Source organism: Taudactylus pleione, unplaced genomic scaffold (genome assembly GCF_031769625.1).
Source record: "Taudactylus pleione unplaced genomic scaffold, aTauple2 ptg001607l, whole genome shotgun sequence".
Lineage (NCBI taxonomy): Eukaryota > Metazoa > Chordata > Amphibia > Anura > Myobatrachidae > Taudactylus > Taudactylus pleione.
Genome location: NW_028286004.1, coordinates 556,702 through 578,103, shown reverse-complemented (window position 1 = coordinate 578,103; position 21,402 = coordinate 556,702). Strand labels below are relative to the sequence as shown.

The following is a 21,402-nucleotide window of genomic DNA, read 5'->3' as shown; positions in this document are numbered from 1 at the left end:
AAACGTTACTTGCCCTAGGGCCTCCACAAATATTAACCTGGTTCTGACTACATTCGTAATTATGAAACCTATTTTAACCATGTAATTTCCCAGATGCTCAGTTTGACGTCTACATATATTCCACTTCTTTTACTACTACCAACACTTTATTTGACCTAAAAGTACATGATTCCCCTGACAAATCACCCCCAAGACCAATCTGTGTCATTTCGCTCTATTACCCCCGGCGTGCAGAAGTAGGCGTGGCCATGGTTTCCATCTTTTGGTTTGGGGGCTGTGAGAATTTCCCCTCCTGTCATACACCTGCTATACACTATAATTCCCCACAGTTACTATGCTGGGTGCAGAACAATAATAATATGGTGGTTTCGTGCAGTAAAGCATGAACTGACTACGCCTTTCCTCCCTATGCATTGTATATCCCCTCCCAGCAGATGACATCGCCGGGACACAAACACGCCCTCTCAAGCCTTTAATCTGGGCTGATAGCATAAATATAGGCTCGGGAAGGAGTGGAGGGAATTGTCCTTTCCTACACATAAAATAGGGGGTAAGGACCAATCAGATTCCATTTGCTGGTATAAGGTATGCGCTTTCATCGTTATTTTGCCAATATTATAAGAATGTTCTATATAGGGACGTGCTGTGGCGGTGACATGTAATGTTGCTGTATACAAATGTGAGACATCTTTATTATTATTATCGCTTGCACACCCTGCTGTCTGTATCAGCCCCGGGAAATAACTGAGGGAATGGAGGGCATAGAATATCTCTGCAAGTGCAGATTTATTTTCAGCGATTTCTATGTACCAAGGTGTGTGCATAGGGTCTATTTCAATGAAAATATCTGAGGGAAACCCTCTATTTTATGTAATACTTGGAATCCTGCGTGGATGTAATGGAGGAGATGTGGTGGGTTAGGCGCGGAAGATAAACGAGTTTGCAATGCATGTTGAGTAAAGTCCTTCATTCTCATATTGTGACCAAACTTGAAAAACGTGGTAGTTGCATTTCACTTATTTAGAGAGTGGGGTTGCAAAACGGATATAGGGGGTATTTATCAAAGCTGGAAGAGAGCTAAATTGTAAAAAAAAAAAAAAAAAAAAAATTACTAACCAATCACCTCCTAACTATTTTATAAACAGCCTGCAAAATGTAAATTGGAAGCTGGTTGGTACTTTATCCCACAATTTTATTTCTCTCCCAGCTTTGATAAATACCCTTCTATCCATGGAGAGTCCAATGTCGTATACAGTGTAGATTTGTGCCTGGAAATGTCCTTGCTGTTGGGCCCATTTATCAACGATCGCTTTTGCAATGCGATCTGGACATGCCAGTAACACCCATGATCGCATTGCAAATAGCGATCCTATTGGCCAGATGCATCATCCGAGACGTGCAGGAACACTGGCTCTGAAAGGAGCCAGTCTCTGCGATGTCTTGGGAGAGCTGCCGGCCAGTGCAGGGGGTGCTGTGCATGCGCAGTCCTGTGGACTGCACTTGCACAACTGCTATAGCCGGGGAGGGTACCGGCTGATCCCTCCGTCGGCTAATAGTGTGTGGTGTAGCCCATAGGCTACAGTGACTAACATCATCTTCAGGTGGCATTGGCTGCGGGGGCCAATATCTGGAATGCATCGCATTCCGGGTATTGGTAAATCTGGCAGCATTGCATCCCCAATAGAAACCTATGGGGGAGGCGGCTGCCAGCGGTAATGGAGGGATCACAGCAGGTATCGGTGATGCATACTGCGGTCCCTCAATACTTACGGGAGATACTTATTATTTGAGGTAAACCCCTGAAAATATAATTTGATAAATGGGCCCCTGTGTATTCATTTTTTTTTTAAATAAGAATAGACCAAGTAAAGTTCATTTTTAAAATAAATTGAATGCAATTGTCATTTAAGACTTTGGTGCATAAATCATGGAACAGTTGTGATTCTTATTTTTATTCAGTGTACATCGCAGTGGGGAATACAATTTTCGACATGCTTATCCCTGCTGTGTACTAACAATTTCTACAGGGACAGCACTTTTGATTAAAGCACTGTTCCTCTGAAATACTTTGACACATTGGAGGTGTCCATCGTGTTTTTTGAAAGACTCCTCCGCAGTGACTGACTGCGCCCAATGTAAGTTTGTTATGCAGTTTAGTGGTGGGCGGAGGCTGCAGGAGAAGGGACAGAAGATCCCTCACCTCTGAAAATGCCTGCATAGGCATAAAACGGTTACTGCCGTTTGAGGATGTTAGCAGCCTTCAGGGCCAAGCTCTGAAAAGCTATGCTATTTGGAGTAATTAGATAGGGATTAGACTGCAGTCCACATTGATGGTAATGGGGATTGTGATCAGCATTGGTAGTTGGCGTTTTGCAGGAAATTTGTGAAATATCCTACAGAGCCGTAACTAGACTTTTTGGTTCACTGGGCCAGAAAGCGCTTTGCTGTACCTAAGGAGTGTGCCTGAAGAAAAAGGGGTTTGGCCTCATGGGAAAGGGGACTGTAGTGTAGATCACTGGCTGAAGGTATAGAAAGATGCTTGTAGTGTGCAGCAAATCTCTGCGGTGGGTTTGATTTCCGTGTACGACAGTATTTTAAAATGTGTGCATTAAATAAAGGCTGATGTGACTGAAGGTGCTTGGGGAGGTGGCCACATGGAGGGGGAGGGGGGGTCAGCCATAGAGGAGTTGGAGGCAGCCAGGAGATGCCGAGGATTAAAGAGGAAGCTACAAGTGAGTGATTATAAACAGAAAATTGACAGGCACGGCCGAACAGCACATGTGCCGTGGCACATGTCGCACCACACTAGTTATGGCCCTGATCCTACATTTGGCTGTTACATCGCAGTTATACTTAAAATTATGCAGAAACTGAATTTACAATTTTATCTCTCTCCCAGCTTTGATACATAGGTGCCTTAACCACTTGCCTGGCACGGTCGTATCAGATACGACCGTGCCAGGCTGGGCTTTCCCTGACATGGCCACAGTGATCGGGCACCGTCGGCAACCCCCTCCCGGCGCACTGTCATTGAAGCAGCAGCCACGGCTCATGTAGCCGCATCTGTTGTTGTGACCCGATCACTGTGGCCAGCAGTGATCGGGCAGCCGCGGCTCTGGTAGCCGCCGCCGCTGCTGCTCTGTACCCGGGTAACCAGCGGGAGACCCTCCCGCTGCGGCTCCGGCGCTACAGTGATCACTAGGTGATCACTGTGTGGTGGAGGAGCAGCGGTAGCGGCTCTGGTAGCCGCCGCTGCTGCTATGTATCCGGGCCACCAGCGGGACATGTTCCCGCTGTGGCTCCGGGACTACAATGTACAGGAAGCAGCAGCCGTGACTCTGGCTGCTGCTTCTATGTACCCAGGCAGCCCCCCGCACACTCCCACCCCGGCCTCAGCTTCTCCTCCTCGTCCCCCATGATGCAACTTTTCATAAGGGCCACGATAGTGTATGTGTACGTGTGTGTGTGTGTGTGTGTGTGTGTGTATATATGTATGTGTATATATATATATGTGTGTATATGTATATATGTGTGTGTGTTCCCTCTAGCTCCGGCGGGAGGCAGGGCGCTGGAGCTAGAGAGGGCAGGCGCGTGCGCGACCGAGAAGGGGGAGTGGTCATCGGAAAAGGGGGCGTGTCTATAAGACGCGTCCCCTTTTCGTCACTCTTGGGGGCGTGCCCGGCACTTACGGACATGCCGGGCAGCCCCCAAGCCCTGCAGACAGGGAGAATAGATGCCGGGCGCATGCGCCCGGCGTCTATTCTCCGGCGGTGACGGGTCACTGCATGTTTCTCCACCCGCGGGACACTGCGTCCCACGGGTGAGAACGGCTCCCGCAGGCTGTGAGGGCAGGGCGCTTTTTGCCCTCCTCCTGGCTGTGAGGGCAGGGCGCTGCGCCCCGCTAAAACAGCCTAGCGGGAACGCTATGTATGTGTGTATATACATCGTGTGTATGTGTATGTATGTATGTATATGTATGTGTATATATATATATATATATATATATATATATATATAATATAATTTTTTATTTTTATTTCGCAGAGCCTCTGATTAGGGATGGCATCGATGCTCTGACTGAAAACAAGTGGTTTGCCATTGCTGGTGGCCATCAATGTTGCACCATCGATGGCAACCCTCAATCGATGCTTAGGAAACATCGGCAGATGTGGTCTACACAGATCTCCTCGACCAATCGCTTAACTATTGATGGTTTCTAACGATGGTTGAACCATCGATGGTACATTTGTCAATGGCCATCACTACAGTATAACATAAAAGTCGCTATTTTTATGGTGTACTGTGTTTTAAAAAAAATTTTTTGCAAATAAAATAGTGATGGATAAGTTTAAAATTATGTTCTTGACCTAATTCAATCATAAAAGAAACAGACAATTTTGGAGCGGTTTTCGGAAAAAGAATTTGTCAGTTAAGTGGTTAATCAAATAAGACAGTCTATAATAAAATTTTTAGTGTGAGATAAGTGTAACAAACAAATCTGACAATGTGATCTGTGATCAGGTTTTCCACCAGTTTTGAAAGTTAGGTCAAACCATGTACAATATTAGTGGTTTCCATCCATAACACTTGTGTGCTATCTGTTTCCAGTGTGTATCGCATGAATTTCTATTCACATGTGTAGGAGAAATCACAAATAAAAACACAGCAGCACACTGGTGCGTATTGTCTTACCTACCTTTGTTGGGTGAAAGTGCTCACGGGATCCAGACGTTGGGGCTAATAATAGGTAATACGTTTGCGAGCTGCAGCCGCTGTGACTTGCAGGAGTTTCTGCAACAGCTGAAGCTCACAACATATGACATCTCTTCTGGGCAACGAATACGAGTTGTCTTCTGGCTTATGACCCACTGAGCTGCATCCAGTGTCCAAGTTTTTTATCAATAAGAGATAGGCATGCAAGCTTGGTGGGGCATAAAGCAGAGAGTAGGAGCTGATGTGACAGGGGCAAAGCAGGAAGGAAGTTTGGAGGGCTGTGGTGAAGGCTTGTTGCACAACAGGTGGCATAAGCTGGATACACACTAGGTCGAGTTGACGGCCGTCTCGCTGAACGGCTGCTCGACGTGTCGTCCTGATGTCACAGCTGGGTGGGCAAATTCATATGCCTGCCCAGCTGTGACATCCGTTCCTGCAGCAAGTGTATGGGTGGGTGGTAGTTCGGCCAAACAGTCAGATGCACCTGCAGCCATTGGCTATGCTGCAGAGCCAATACAATATATCTGTGAACTACGTTTATTCATATTGGGAGTACGCAACCGCTGATGCGCTCGCAATATTTCTGCCAGTGTGTACGCATTATTAGGCCTACTTGTTGCTTATCACAGGTCTGAACTCATGATTGACTTTGTTTTTCTACAGAGAGAGAGCGAGATAGCTAGATATTATACAAACTTTGTCAAGCTGACCAACCTTGTCACGGTCTCTACTACTGGTCAGTACCTACACTGATTCTCAAAAATATGAACAGTGCTCTAACTCTTTTGGTTCCAGCTATCTCACAGATTTTAAATACACATTATGCTTTTTTTTTCAATGGGTTCTGGCTCACTAACTTAGAAACAGAACCACACCCAAGCATATGAGTTATGAGCTCTTGGGGAATAACCTGACAAAATTTTACTTGCATATGGTAAATTGGGGTGCCATAGAAAGTGTGGTCATTGGATTGAAGCAGTTGGCTTCTATCCACCCACTCAACTATCTGCGCACCGCAGATATGGTATGTGACTGCAATAATTAAATTTAAAAAAAAAAACATCCAAACTCTGTACTCTCCTACTTACATGCCAAACTGTAATTTATTTAAAGTCAGGGAATGTTGGTTCCAAAATATTGTTTAATTTGTCAAGCTGACCTATCTTGTCTCCCCTTCTGGTCAATCCTTACACTGACTCTCAAAAATGAGCATTGCTTGTGTTAATAAAGACTCAATACAGGTCAAGTCTCCCAGCATGACTGAGATAGTTAAACCTTTGTTTTTTTGATGGTTCAATGCACACAAACTTTGTTAAAGCACAAAATTATTAAAAATATTGTATAAAATTACCTTCAGGCTTTGTGTATAAGGTGTATATGAAACAAATGCATTTCATGTATGTAAACAAACTTTGTTTGAGCCACAAAATTATTGAAAATATTGTCTAAAATTACCTGCAGGCTGTGTGTATAAGGTATATATTACACATAAATGCATTCTGTGTTTAGATTTGGGTCCCATTCCCAAGATCTCATTATGGTATGCAAATATTCTATAATAGGGAATATTTCAATATCCAAATTACCCCTGGTCCCAGCATTTTGGTTATGGGAGACTCAACCTGTATCTGGTTTAGAAGCTGTTTCCAAGATGTTAGTAAGTACAGTATATTGTAACGCATACTGCAGTGAACAGTTATTAATTAGGGTTGCTCTTTTGGGGTGCAGCATGGACTTCATCAATGTTGGGGTGCAGTGACCACTTTCTGAGTAAATCAGCATTCAAAGAAAATTTAGATCTTTACATTTCTACAATATTCCAAAATAGTCTATTTCCAGGTCTACTAGATCTAAGGCTTGCAAACAGACCATACTGACAAGTCTAGCTTAACACAAGTACAAGTGTGGATTGCAGATGTATTATGATTGCACATTGTAACTTTTGCACAAATACACAAGGTTTTTATGGGTAAGCGAATGGATTTATGAATGTTTAATTGTTTCCATCGTCTGTTGGGAAGAGCTGTGTGGATTAGGGTGCTGCTTTGTGTGGGAGTGGGATAGAAACCTGTATGCACATCTGTGGGACTAGATTATTTAAATCTGAAAGGTTTGTAAATGGCAGACCCAATGAGTTTTTCCTTTTCAGGGAGGATGCACTGCATTTATTTTCCTGCAAAATAACTTATTTCCTATGTCATAACATCGTCCCAGTGGATGTTCTGCACATCTATTGGGACAATTCCATGGACGACATGGTTGCATGAAGCGTGCAACGATATATTGCAGAATTATTCAACAGATCGTCTAGTTTGTGTGGCAATGTGATGTATCATTACATTGCATTGCTGAGTCTCAATAAATACTAAGGACAATCTCTGCAATGGAGCCTGGGCAACCCCTCAAAACCCCTCTGGTTTAAAAGATTGAGTAGCAGAGGTTTAGTTAGTAAATTTATCTTCTCGATACTCTTGAAGCTGCAGGATGGAAGAAAATGACTCAATCCATGGGTGGTTTGTATACTTCTCCAAAGCCTGTCTCTGCCTCCTGAACAAAGTAAACCGTTAATTTCCTGACATGCTGTCAATGCAGGATAAGTTTGCCACTGAGGAGGACTTTATTAATATACAGTCCATCCCTAACTCCTCCAATAGTTCACGCTGGATCATAAAGTGTTTTTAATACACTAGGATATTAAACATGGCATTAATAATGAATGAGAACAGTTGGATAGATGTCAATTTAATTTTATCAGTCTGTATCCTTATTAGGAAAATGAGGTTTCTACATGGTGCCATCCTATCTACAAAACAGCTATTCAGTTAGAAGGAAAGTCCCCTAAAGGATCCTATGGATATAAATAAGGAAAGCTGCTAAGAGGTTTCATGTTTCTACAGAAACTGTAAAGTCCAGAGTGGCTACGACCAGATACATTTATTTTCCTTTGCCTATCTTCATGAAGGGTATTTTTTTTTTTCTTTTTTTGAAAAGCATTTTATTGAGAAAATGTGTAACCTATAAAGACATGTCAGAGAACAGAGGCCCTGATTCAGAGCCGGACGCTCTGACAGAGTGCTCGCTCTGAATCAGGGCCGACCTTCTTGTTTTTTAGAGCGGCCTCCTGGCCACTCGCATAGCTGTGGGTGACCACCCACAGCTATAGCGAGCGGCCAGGAAGATGGTCGCGAAGGTCAAGACCATCGTGACCATCGGGCTTGCGACGAGACCCTTGTGGTAGGATCTCGCCGCAAACCCCAGAGAGTTTTCGGCTCTAACAGAACCGAAAGCTCTCCGATGTCAGTGGGGCCAGCCCCAGACGGTAGGCGTTCCCATGGGAACGCCTCCATCTGGGCAGCCACGCCCCCGGCCCGTCCACCAAAAGGGGCGTGCTGTCACTCAACATCGACAGCACGCCCCCTGTTTTGCGGGAACCCTTGTGCAGCCTTCAGACAGTCTCCAAAGGTAAACTGTGTCAACATTTTTAAAAAAAGACTTAAGGACACCTCAAAAAATTACTTTGAAAAAAGGGGCGAAAAAAGTGTTGTACAAAGTTAAAAACTAGCGAACTTGACTCAGGGAGGTCCCCAAGTATACCTCAAGTGTTTTTTTTGGTGGCAGGTGGATTTTTCATGATTTTTTTCAAATTCACTTTAGCAACTTTTAAATATGCTGACCCCCATTTTCAAGTACCCCAAATTTGATGGGATAAGTTATTTTCTGGAAAAAATACTCCAGAATACTATTCTGCACCACCTATAGAAAAATGCTATTTAGCAGCTATTGAGCCCATTTAAAAACACCAAATACCTTCAGCAAGCCAAATCGGGGGTAACCATCGCTAACCCCCATGTCAGAGCATCTTTTGGGGGGTGTCAGGCTGATTTCCCCAAAACTGACAGTACTTTCCGCTTGTTAAAGTTTTGCCGGGTCCCGTTTTCGCGTACTTTCAAATTGAATACAGGGTAAAGCGGGCATGCGCATGATACTTTTCCGCCTACAAAACAGGCGAAGTAGGTGGAAAGTCCGGGCCGCGAAACAGTATTGCTGCTCGGCTCAAATTGAATACGGCTCATAAGCTGTATTTGACGAACCTGCAAATACATAAAGAAATGTTTAGATGGGAGGCTATAGTTTTCCTGTACATGCTGAAAAGTGATGTGGTTAATATTCCAACGTTCGGGATGCCAACTGCTGGAATCCCGGTGCCCGGCATCGGAATCCCAACATGACTGGGGATGCCGACGTTGGAATCTCAGCAGCTGGCATCCCGATCATAAGGAGACCGGGGCAAAGTATCAGTCTCCATGGGGGGGAGGGGTTAGGCTTAAGGACCCAAGGGGGACTTAGGGTTAGGCTGCAGGAGGGGGGAGGTTAGGGTTAGGCTACAGAAGGGGGGTTTAGGTTCAGGCACCATCGGGGGGGAGCTTAGGGTTAGGCATTAAGGGGGGAGGGTTAGGTTGGGGGTAGGGAGGGTTAGTATGAGGGTAAAAAAAAAAGAAGGGTTAGGGGGTAAATAGGACAGGGGAACAGTACTCGCCATTCCCCTGTCGGGATTAGAACCATCGGGATGCTGTCAGTGTACTGACAGCGGGCATTTCCACCGTCAGTATTTCATACCGATTTCGACATAAGCCTCACACCAGGGTCAAAGATATCTCAAATAACATTGATGCCTTTAAATTTTCATGTATTAAACCATGAATTTGAAAGAGTTGATGGAAAACCAGGATTACCCCAAAAAAGCATATGGTTGGACACAATAAAGTTTATAAATAGTCGTTTGGTGATTGATCTTCATGCATTGAACGTATCTCTAAACAGTAAATGATTGCGGAGTTCAGCGGGAATATGCAGCCTTTGCATATGGAGCAATGCTGCTGTAGAATAAGGAGAAAAAACTGCCTCTGCAAGATTTTTATTAGTGTATGTAGAGGTACCGAGTAGGCAATCAGATATATATCTAAAGAATGTTGCTTGGGAGAAAGCATGGATGTCTGGAAACTGAAGGCTGCCATTACATTTAGTTTGGAGAAGTTTAGATTTGGGTATTTTTGGTTTCTTCGTTTGCCAAATAAATTTGATGAATGTTGCAGAACAGATTTTTATATCTTTCCGTTTAAGATCTATCGGCATCATTTGTATTCCGTACTATAATTTTGGAAGAACAGATTTTGATTAGTACAGTTCTACCCATTAGGGAGAGAAGAAGGTGGAGCCAGTTGTCTAGCAGAGAGAGAATATTTTTAAAACTAAATTTAAAAAAAGTGATACTGCTTTGTGTAGGCAGTATCACTTTTTCTGGCAGCAGGTAAATGGTATTTATATTATAGCACAGAATGAAATACAGCTGCAGCACCCACTAGTGCATGGTTTGTTTATATGGGGAGACTGACTTGTGTCCTATTATAATAGTGGTGCAAACTATTATACTCCTGCTCTCCTGTTTAGTCTCCTCTCCCACCCTTGTGCCCCTCTCCCCTTCTGCTCTCCTGTGTACTTTACCCTCCCATTCCCGTTCCCCTTTCTCCATTTCTTTACTCCTTCTGCTCTCCAGCTCCATTGTGGCCCCTGTTCCCCTCTCCCATGTCTGTACCCATTCTGCTCTTCTGTGCCCCTTCATATCCTCTCCATGTCTCTACCCCTTCTGCTCTCCTGTGTACTCTCCTCTCCCACCCGTGTTCACTTCTCCCCATGTAATTCTCAGTGCGAAATATGCGCTAAAGCTCATTTTACGCACTACAGGCAATGATGAATAAATTGTGATAATACCCAGAAACTGTAGTAGGACCCCAATTTTTTTAGTGAGGGGTCCCTGGGACTCATTTTTTTTTTTTTTTTTTTTCGTTCTGTGCAATCACTGAATTTAAGCTTTTCCCAGAACTTAGACTGATTAGCGACGGCACGTATCCACTTGACGAAAAAGATGAGTGATTGAACGATTACGACATCATAATCGTTCGCTCATTAATCGTGCAGTAAAATGCCAGCAACGACCAGCGATGCGCATTCCTGCTGGTCGTCGTCTGAACATGCAGGCCAACCTGTAGATATCGACAATGTTGTGTATGTTTGGTGATGAGGGAGGGTGCCTGCACTGAGCGACATCGTTTAGAGTGGGCATATTATCCACTGCACGGATGGAGAACAATTGCATGATTACAATGTTGTAATCGTACAGTCGTTCCACTCTTGTGTAGTGTATACGCACCTTAAATCTGGGGGTTTGTTTGAGTAAAGATCAGTGTAGAAATTCTGAATGGCTGTGATTTCTTCACCAGTATATCGTAAATGACCTTCAGAATCTCCGAGAGCCGGAATGTTAGAGTTGCTTCTGTTACCACGATGTAAATTGGAGAGTAAGCATCCCGCCTTGAAACAATGCTTATGAAATCAAGGATTTTATCATATTGATTTTTACTAGTATTAGAAAATGTCACATTTGTTGGGGAAGGGCATTGCTTCATAGTTTGGTAAGCTTTAAATCTTTTTGGGCTGCAATCAAGTTTTTGGTAATTTCTTTTCTGTATTTAGCTGTAAGAAATAGCTTATTGTAAGGTTGCCTTGGTAGCCTGCCAAAACGTTACTGGACATGTGTAGCATTATTAAAGGTAAAAGCATCCCATTCAGCTAGGTGCATGTCCTGAAACTTTTGGGAATTTGCTAAATTAGAGGGAAATTGCCATTGCCTGTGAAGGCCTACATTAGCTGCAGGTGACATTGTAACCCAAATGGGTGGATGGTCGGAATTTGCAATGGTATCTATTCCTGTATCAGTGATTGCTGTGGGCAGTGAAGTGGAGAGAAGCCAGTAATCAATGCGAGAGAATGGTTTATGTGGCGGAGAGAAGTGAATTCTCTGGAAGTTGTGTAATCTCCATATATCTGCTAACTAACTGACACAAATATTGAATGGCAACTTTATAACTATGTATAGGGTGCAAAGAGTGTGATTGTCAGTCTAACATTTTAGAAGCTACTATATTAAAGTCGCCTTCCAATAAAATGTTCATCAGAATATGGATATAATTTTTTTTATAAGGTTCAAGAAAGGATTTGCTATACTGATTAGTTGCATAGACACTAGCAATAATATATTTGTGAGCATCAACAGTAATGTCCACAATAACCGATCGACCACATAGGGCGGCCGTGGTATTATGGACTAACTTGTAAAGTACTACGAGCTAGGATAGCCACTCCTCTCGCCTTAGACGAATAAGATGCAAATGTTAAGACTTTATGCCGGAGCATACCGAAAGGTGCGTCTTTTGCGATTTTAGGAAGGTAAATATCCTTTTTATTTTAACGGATGAATGTATCCCTTTTACATTCCAAGAATACATTTTTAAACCGGTCATGTTAGATTACTAGTGTTTGATAACTGAATAGTATGTACCATCTTGGTTAACATGTCAGAAGTTGGGGGTGGAAAGACTAGGAAAGAGGGTGGGACAATGGGAGAGAAAAGAAAAGCATGATGTATGAGGTAGTCTAATAACACAATAATGAATAGTGCAGGCCACTTTGCCCCACCAAAATGTGAAACAAATAGAAACAGTCGAACAAGACATAGCTAATCTCCTTTTGGGGGAAGACGTAAAGTAGTATTAAGCACTACTAAATGTAAAGGCAATGATATACCACATGGGTTAAACCATCAGAGTTCGGAATTAAGCCCATAGGGACAACTATGTAATGAAACATGAACAGAAATTTTCTGAAAAGTAGGACACATATGAAAAGTTAAACTGATTTATCAACCGAAAAAACAATAGTTAGGAGTATGTAAATTAATCTGCAAAACACAGAAGTCCTAATAACCACAGCATACGATTGGGACATGCGAATACACTATGCCTCAGCAGTCACATGATGATGATTCCCTTGAAGAATGCTCCAAATCTTCCTCAATGTTGAAATCTTGGGCAGGTGAGATGAAGTTTTCATTCCTTCCTGTCAAAGATGTGCAGCCGTGCAGGGTACAAGAGTGCAAACTTACGGTTGGAGCGGGCTAATTTAGTGCATACAGGTGCCACTAGCAACTTCCACAGAATAGTCTTGGAACAATAAAAGCTGCTGGTCATTTAAAGTGATTCTGTCCATACGGTGTGCTGCAGACCTAATGTATAATATTTAATAGTGATTAAAAATAATGTGAAATTTATTTATAATATGTTTTCTTTAGGATTCACTAGATGCTATTTCTTTTGAATTCAGAAACAGTAGTTGAAAGCAGAAGCCTGTGGTTGCCCCCATGGGTAGCAGACAGACAAATATTTTGTGTTCGGGGGAGAAATAATTGGACACAGGGAATCTAAATGTTACTGGAGGTAATGCTCCTCATTTGTGTCAGGATAGGAGAAGTAGGCGTTTTCTCTCCTTTCTTTTGCCAGAGGAGCAGTTATTGGCCAGGGAAGAAAAATGTCTCCTTCATCCATCTAGGGCAGTGGTTCTCAAACTCCGTCCTCAGGACCCAACACACTTCACATTTTCCAGGTCACCTAGCAGGTGCACAGGGGTATTCATTACTCACTGACACATTTTAAAAGGTCCACAGTTGGAACTAATTATTTCACTTGTGAATCTATGAGGAGACCTGGAAAACATGCACTGTTTGGGTACTGAAGACCGAGTTTGAGACCCTGTGCTCTAGGGAACACTGCTGACCATGGGGTGTATTGGGGGTTTAGGAGCTGGCACTTAAGTGGTTAGCAGCTACTCAGTTGTAAATTACTAACTGAGGGCCTGATTCACTACGGATCGCAATGTAGCGTATGCACACAGTTGAGCTGCGACAGTATGCTAATCCATAGCGATCGCAATGCAAAGTCGGCACTGCATAAGGACGCCCACTTCACCTACACGCACATGGTTAGCAAGACTGCAAAAACATCAGTGCAATAGAGTACCATCTGACCCATACGCAAAGTTAAGGCTGGTCAGAGCTCACTCTGGAATTGTTAACTTCAGCGCACACTATGAGGCCTCAGACTGCGTATGACACCGCAGTGGCTCATTTATGCACGCCCAATGCAACAGCGTTCAAACTCACTGGCATGCCTGCATTTGGCCGAACCCTCCCCCTGTTACCACCCACAAACGGCATTTCCTGTCAATCACTCTGAGTCTGCTCCTGTTAATTATGCTGTTTAGCTTGTACACGGCAAGCAGCACAGACTTTAAACACCGCTGGGAGTGAGTAACATTCTTGGATTGAGTTTCCACTTGCTAATACTTGCAACCGTGTATACTGTGACTATTTAAAATTATTTGTGGCTTAGAGTTCCCGCTAGGCTGTTTCAGCGGGGTGCCGTACCCTGCCCTATTTCTGAAGGGCAGAAAGCACCCTGCCCTCCATCGTGGCAACCCGCTGAAACAGCCTGCGGGTTCTGTCCCCTCCCGGGGGCCGCAATGTCCAGCGGGTGTGGAAAACAGCGGTGCAGCGGTCCCCGCCAGTGAATGGATGCCAGGAGCATGCGCCCAGCAACCATTCACAGTAACCGCAGTGCTTGGGGGCTGCCCGGCATGTCAGTAAGTGCCGGGCACGCCACCAAGAGTGACGAAAAGGGGACGCGTCATAAATACACGCCCCCTTTCATTAGCCACACACCCTTTTCAGGCGCCCGCCTTCGGCACGGGTAGAAGTACCCTTTCTCTAGGTCTGGCACCAGACAGAGTGAATGCTATGGCTGTTATCGAAAGACTATTGATGGAGAATGGTATACTGTCTCAACTTGGACATTATCAGATTGTAACAATCTATAACATTCTGATAAGTGAGGAGCAGGTTTTTTTTTTTTTTTAACATAGAGATTCATTATTTTTAGGATTATAATATATGGTTTCAGAAATTTAGATCAGCACAGTTGTTTGTAATATACTGCTGCATTTTAAAAATGTGAAACAAACTAATAAAACAAAACTGGGTAATAACAGACAAACATAGAGGCAAAGAGGGCCCTGCTCGACAGCTTACAATCCATAGGGAAATAGGCATTGATACTACTTATTGCTTAAGGGCCCAGGAGGACTTCAGAGGTTTTTGGTGGGCTGTATGGCCCAATCAGAGGATGGGAAATTTAAGAAAGTGAAAATATGTAAATTGTGGGGATGCAATTGGTATAGATTAGCTTATGAAGGTTATGTGAATGGCTATGGAATTTGATAAGTTTGTCTGAAGAGTAGTTTTCACTGAAAGCTTGAAAATAGTTCTGTAACATGAATGGGAGCAAGTGATGCATGTGGATGAGACACAGGTCTTATGCATAGCAGAAAGGTAGGGTTGGTAGATATTTTGGTAAGTGAAGAGATGTATGTTGGTGTAGTTTTGGTTAATAGTCTTATGTGTAAGTAAAAATATTTTATATTGAATACGGTAGAGAACAGTGGAGGGACTGATTCCAATTGGAGTGGAGCAGCAGACGATGAATGTCTAGCGAGGAAGGTTAGCCTTGCAGCTGCATTCAAACTGGATTTTAGTAGTGAGTCTGTTTTGGGGAACACCAGTAAGAAGACTATTGCAATAATCAATGCAGGAGAAGAGGGGTTCCATTCAAAAGGTCGACAATTTGGTCGACGGGTACAAATGATTGACATGGAAATGGCCGACACAGAAATGGTAGACCCTTTTTAAAAATAAAAATTTATTGTTGGGGTTAAGTACTAGGATGGATAATTAGGGTTAGGCACCAAGGGGAGGGTTAGGATTAGGGTGAAGATTAGAGTTAGAAAAACAAATAACAGGTGTCGACCATTTACTCCCTGTTTACATTTTTATTGTCTACCGTTTGTAACTGACCCAATGAGTGCATGAATGGGAGTTTTTGCAGTGTCTTGTGTAAGATATGGTCGTATTCTGGATATGGTTTTTTAGATGTATGTAACTTTGAAGACATTGAATGTAGGGAACAAAGGACAGTTCATACTCTAGAATGACACCTAGGCAGCGAGCTTGTGGGGTGGGTTTGATTGTTGTGTTTTAACCATGATAGAGATATCAGGTTGCTAACTACTGTTAGCCAGTGGAAATATTAATTCTGTTTTGGTAATGTTAAGTTTGAGGTGGTGAGATGACATCCAAGATAAAATGGCAGAGATATTCAGTAATGCAGACCAATATAGATGGTGACAAATCTGGGGAGGATGGGTAGATTTCAGTATCATCTGCATACAGTTGATACTGACCTCTTTAGGGGCTAAGTTTTCCAAGAGATGTAGTATACATTGAGAAAAACAGGACCCGAGACTGAGCCTTGTGGTACTCCCAAATGATAGAGGTAGTGAAGTGGAGGGGGATTCAGAGAAACTAACAGTGAAAGATCGATTAGATATGTAGGTTGAGAACCAGGATTGGGCTGTGTGCTGAATTACCTAGGGATTGTAGTGTTCATATGAGAAGAGTGGTCAACAGTGTCAAATGCAGTAGAGCGATCTAGAAGAATAAGAAGTGAAGTAATGGCCTTTAGATTTTACTTTAGGCTTGGCAGTGATCAGGTAATGCACTACCTTAGTGCTGTCTCAGTGGAGTGTTGGGAACGAAAGCCTGATTAAAGTGGATCCAACAAGTTGTTCCAAGTGAAAAAAGCGAGAGGTGAGTGTAGGTAAGTTTCAAGTAGTTTGGAGGGGCATGGCAGATGGGATGGTATTTTGAGTGAACGTTTGGGTCATAATTTTAGTTTTTTTTTTTTTAGAAAGAGTAATTACTGCATGCTTGAACAGTGATGGAAAGATACCAGTAGGGAGAGAGACTACAGATTTTAGTTAAGATTGTTTTGTACAGAATTAAATGATGCAGATTTGCTGAATACAAGAACAATAACAATGTAAATATACCCCTAAGAGTATTTGTGAAACCCTGATATCTGGCTTGTCAGACTTCCAAACATTTATTTTTTGTATTCATTTCTGATTTTCTTTTGTAAGGAGTTCTCTGCAAGACCCAAGAGAAACTTTAATGTTCAGTAACTTCCACCACATATAACTGGGATTGCACCCTTTTGCAGAAATCTCATCATGAGTGACTCAAAGGCTAAAACTGCTGCAAAAGGGGATTCAGAAGATGCAACTGAGAAACGTGGAAGAGGTCGTCCACGCAAAAAGCCGCAGGTAGGAACAATTCTTCAATAATACTTTGTTCTGTTTTCCATTTTTTGTAGTTGTGCAGTCTTGTGTTTCCTTAAACATTTAAATTGCCTGTAATGAATGTAGGAACGTGCGGTTAGGGGAGGCAGTTTTGACTATAAAAATGATTATTATAATATAAATATCTTTAACTTATAAATATTATCTTTGTATTATTCTGATCGTTTTTACAGGCGAAACTTACCAATAGTGCACCAATCCCTGGAAATACAGGGAGAGATGAGGCAGTAAGAGCCTCACCTCTGATAACTCAGACACTGCCTGGGGCTGGGCCACGAAGCAGCCAATAAAACAGGGAAAAAAATAGCTAATGGAGGCATGCCTCAGTCTGAGGCATGCCTTGAGCTCTGATGGACACCTCTGACAATCAGGTGACCAGTCCAAGAAGTACTCGGGCATTGGAGCTCAGCAGCAGCACTGAGGAGGGAAGGAAGTTGATATATGCAGACAGCGGAAACACACACAGGAGAAAAAGTTGAAGAGGATCCACTGCTACGGGGTGATTGTGTGTATGTGTGTGGAAATCTTTTGTATTAGGGAAGGGAGGGGGGGATCTTCTGTGCTAGTGGGAGATGGTGAGATCTGTGCAAATGGGGCAGGTTCATGTGTGTAAATCTTGCTCTGATACTAGCCAGTGCCTCTAGATCCATTAACCTCACTGCACCGACCCTGCTGTAATGATACTGTAGTGAGCTGAACCAAGAAGTATGACTTGTACATAAAGTAAGTAATTCAGAAAAATGTTGTTGCAACCTGAAACATTGGTCTTCCTGGTAATAACTTTTTGTATCCTCACTGTACCAACATTTACAGCATAAGCTGTAGTTCCAAAGACTAACTGGGTATCTAGATATGATTACAGAAGGGTCATCCCATAAAGGTGCTGTTACAGCGCTGTGCCCCAGCCAGCGCTCAGATACGCCAACCTGACACAGGTGGGCGGTTGTGACGTGTCACTCGCGCTGTCTCCACGAAGAATATTAAGAATAGCGCTCTTGCGATCGCCAAACACTTAAATCGTACTTAAAAATCCACAATTTTCACACAGATGTAGCATGGCCCTCTCCAGGCACGTGAATTCATAAAGCAAAGATAACGCTTATAATTTATTAGGATTTATTGAGAAAATATCTCCAGGGTTAAGTTACAAAGAAAAACAGGTAAATAAACAAGACCTACAGAGATAAAATGCACAGATTGATTTTAAATAAAATAAAAGGATAACGCTCAAAATCCTAAATTGTCTTACTCTTAGGTTTTGGTGATCTGCTTAGATGGAGTCCACGTGAGGCAGAAGATTGGAGCACTCCTAAGCAGGAAGCTACTCCCTTATAGAGAACGCAGAGTAGTGTGGGGGGCTGATCCTTATGGTTAAACAAATACTCCCTCCCCCAGCAGCCCCCACCCTTTCCTGGCTGAAAAGGACTGTTTTGTCCCCTCAAGATCTATCTAGATGCAAATTAGAAAGTCTCCAGGAGCCTAAACTTCCTATAACTCTGGCTTAAGAAGGGTATTTCATGGCAGGAAAGCTGAAGTAACTAAACTGATAAAATTACACACTACAAGCCTCTGTGTGCAGGGCTGGAATAAGGGCCCCCTACTGTGAAAAGCAAACACTATTTCCAAGGAAGCTTTGCCTTCAAATGAGAACACCTGGCCACTTGGTTCAGCAAGTAGCTTATGCAGTGCAGACACAGTTTTGAAACTAGCAATTCATACCAAACAGACGTTCATGAAACCTACAGTACGTTTTGGGGAAACTATAATGCACATCATGGTCACGGCCAGGTTGTTACTCATAGTACTGTGAGCACACTTTACCCAGGGTGAACAGAATGAATAGTCATGACACTTGGGTTACGACGATTCCTCAAAGTCATGGTGACTGTCACTGGTGCAATCATGAGTTTTGTGAAAAGGATGCTAATTACTTCCCCTCCTGGCAGGACTGTGATGGCAATGATCATTTGTGCATGAGGGGTTAACTGCTCAATGGAAAAAGTGGATTATTGTGGGGAAAAAAGGAATTAAGCTGGGTACACACTAAACAGATATATCTGCAGATGATGGCTGTTCATACACACTGAACAACCATCCCCGCAGCTGCCGCTGCAAGTATACAGGCGGTCGGCTGATCGCCCATACACACAGGACGATGCCCCAATATATCTACATATATATTGGGCATCAGCTGCGCAGGGCAGCGGACGCGATATGTTTGTGAACAATGTCGTTCAGACCTATTGCTGGTACACACTGGACGACCCATGATCGGCCAATATATCTGCTAGTGTGTACCCAGCATTAAGGTCTCGCAGGAAGATTTCTAACTATCCAATACCTCCACCTTAATAGTATCCACAATAACAGATCTTTCACTAGTGGATAACCAATTACTTTTCATTTTTGAAGCAAGACCTAATTATCTTCTGGAGAATTATTTGAAGATGAGATTGCCAAAGATTTATTTCATATGAGACCTATGGAATTGCTATTCCTGTTGTCAACCTCTTTCCTGAAAAATGGGATTTTGGTACCTACCGGTAAATCCTTTTCTCTGATTCCACAGGGGACACTGGAGGTGCTTACGCTGGGGTATAGAGGCGTGGATAACTGGAGCCGGCACTTTAAATAATTTAGAAGTGTGAAGCTCCTCCCCCTCTATCCCCTATCAGCCCTCAGTTTAGAAAATGAAGACCGAGAGGAGATGGAGAACAAGCGGAATAAGAAAAGGAGAAGAACACACAATATATCATACAACATACAGAACAAGCCTAACAGGCAGGCTAAGAGTGCTGAGGTGGGTGTCCAGTGTCCCCTGTGGAATCAGAGAAAAGGATTTACCGGTAGGTACCAAAATCCCATTTTCTCTTTCATCCACTAGGGGACACTGGCGGTGCTTACGCTGGGGACGTCCCCCAGTTTTCCCCACGGGCGGGAGCGCTCTGCGTCGCCTGCAGAACTAGGCGGCCAAAACGGGATGCCGAAGTAGCAAACATATCAAAGGTATAAAACTTGACAAACCTGTGAACTGAAGACCAAGTGGCCGCACGGCACAATTGTGACGTGAGGCTCCTCTACCGGCCGCCCATGACGCACCCACAGAATGTGTGGAATGAGCCTAATGGACGAAGGAGGCCGACAGTCGACACTAACATAAGCCTGATGAATAGTCAGCCGAATTTAACGTGCCAAAGTCTGGTTAGACGATGGCCAACCCCTCCGAACAGCATCATAGAGGACAAAAAGTGATTCAGACTTACGGATGGACGCTGTTCTGGCAACATAGATGCGGAGAGCCCTAACCACATCCAAGGTAGAAGAAACACCAGAGTCCTCCACCAACAACGGTACCACAATAGGCTGATTGATATGAAAAGCCGACACAACCTTGGCAAGGAAAGCAGCTGCCGTCCCGCTTCTAAGACAGAGCACCTACTTCTGAAACTCTACAAGCCTAAGCGAGAGCCAGGAAGAGAAACGTCTTCCAAGACAGATACTTAAGATCAACCTCCTCCAAAGGTTCAAACATGGGCGACTGAAGAAACAGAAGCACTAAGTTTAGATCCCAGGAAGCTATTGGAGGTACAAAAGTGGGCTGCATGCGCAAGACTCCTTGAAGAAACGTCTGCACCTAAGGAATGAGGGCCATTTTCCTTTGAACGAAAATGGAAAAGGCAGAGACCTGCACCCTTAAGGTTCCCAGACGAAGGCCAGAATCCAGACCTGTCTGAAGGAAAAGCAGAAACTGGGTGAGATATGAGCACGCCAGATGCGATGATAATGCGCAGCCGAATCTGGCGAAAGAGCCACCCCGGTAAACGCAGTTGCGCTAGGTTGGGGTGTATGAAAGGGCCCTGCTGTAGAAGATCCGGGCGCAGAGGAAGGGACCACGGATCGTCTGACAATAGGGATCGAAGGTCCGAGAACCAACTTCTCCAAGGCCAGTTCGGAGCCACGAAAATTACAGAGGCTGTCGCTTGTCTTATCCTTTTTTTAGAAGACAAGGAAGAAGCGGAATCGGAGGAAAAAAAGGTAAACTAAGTCGTAGAGCCACTGACTTGTCAGAGCGCCTACTGCTTCCGCCTGCGGATCTCGAGTTCTTGACCCGTATACTGGTGGCTGACAATTCATTCGTGACACCATGAGGTCCACCTGAGGACATCCCCATCGACGTATCAGCACGTTGAGCACGTCTGGATGAAGCTTCCATTCCCCGGAATGGATATCCTGTCAATTTAGGTAATCTGCTTCCCAGTTGTCCACACCCGGGATGAATACCACCGACAGGATTACTGAATGGTTCTCGGCCCACCGGAGGATCCGAGTTACTTCTTGCATAGCCATGCTACTCAGTTTCTCCTTGGTGGTTGATGTAAGCGACGGCTGTCGCGTTATCGGACTAAACTCTTACCAGATGAGCCTTTAGAAACTAGGTTGCCTCTATCAGAGCATTGTAAAGCGCTCTGAGTTCCAGTGCATTTATAGGCCATCTCTATTCTAGAGGGGACCCTCTAAAAGTGGTAATCGAGGACTACTGCTCCCCAT

The 21,402-nt window shown here is 43.7% G+C and overlaps 1 protein-coding gene across 6 annotated transcripts in view; it reads left to right on the top strand.

Annotated features, from left to right (window-relative positions):
- Positions 1–446: 446 nt before the first annotated feature.
- Positions 447–21,402, top strand: part of HMGA1 (high mobility group AT-hook 1) — an 80,913-nt gene continuing 59,957 nt past the window's right edge. For 2 of the 6 annotated variants that reach the window (XM_088464193.1, XM_088464187.1), the window contains exons 1-2: positions 485–585; positions 16,716–16,818. In XM_088464193.1, coding sequence (XP_088320319.1) covers positions 16,726–16,818 — 93 coding nt within the window. In that variant the 5' untranslated portion in view covers positions 485–585; positions 16,716–16,725. Of the gene's footprint in view, positions 586–5,376; positions 5,450–16,635; positions 16,819–21,402 lie in introns of all 6 variants that reach the window. The other 4 variants (XM_088464192.1, XM_088464190.1, XM_088464189.1 and 1 more) reach the window with 4 other exon arrangements.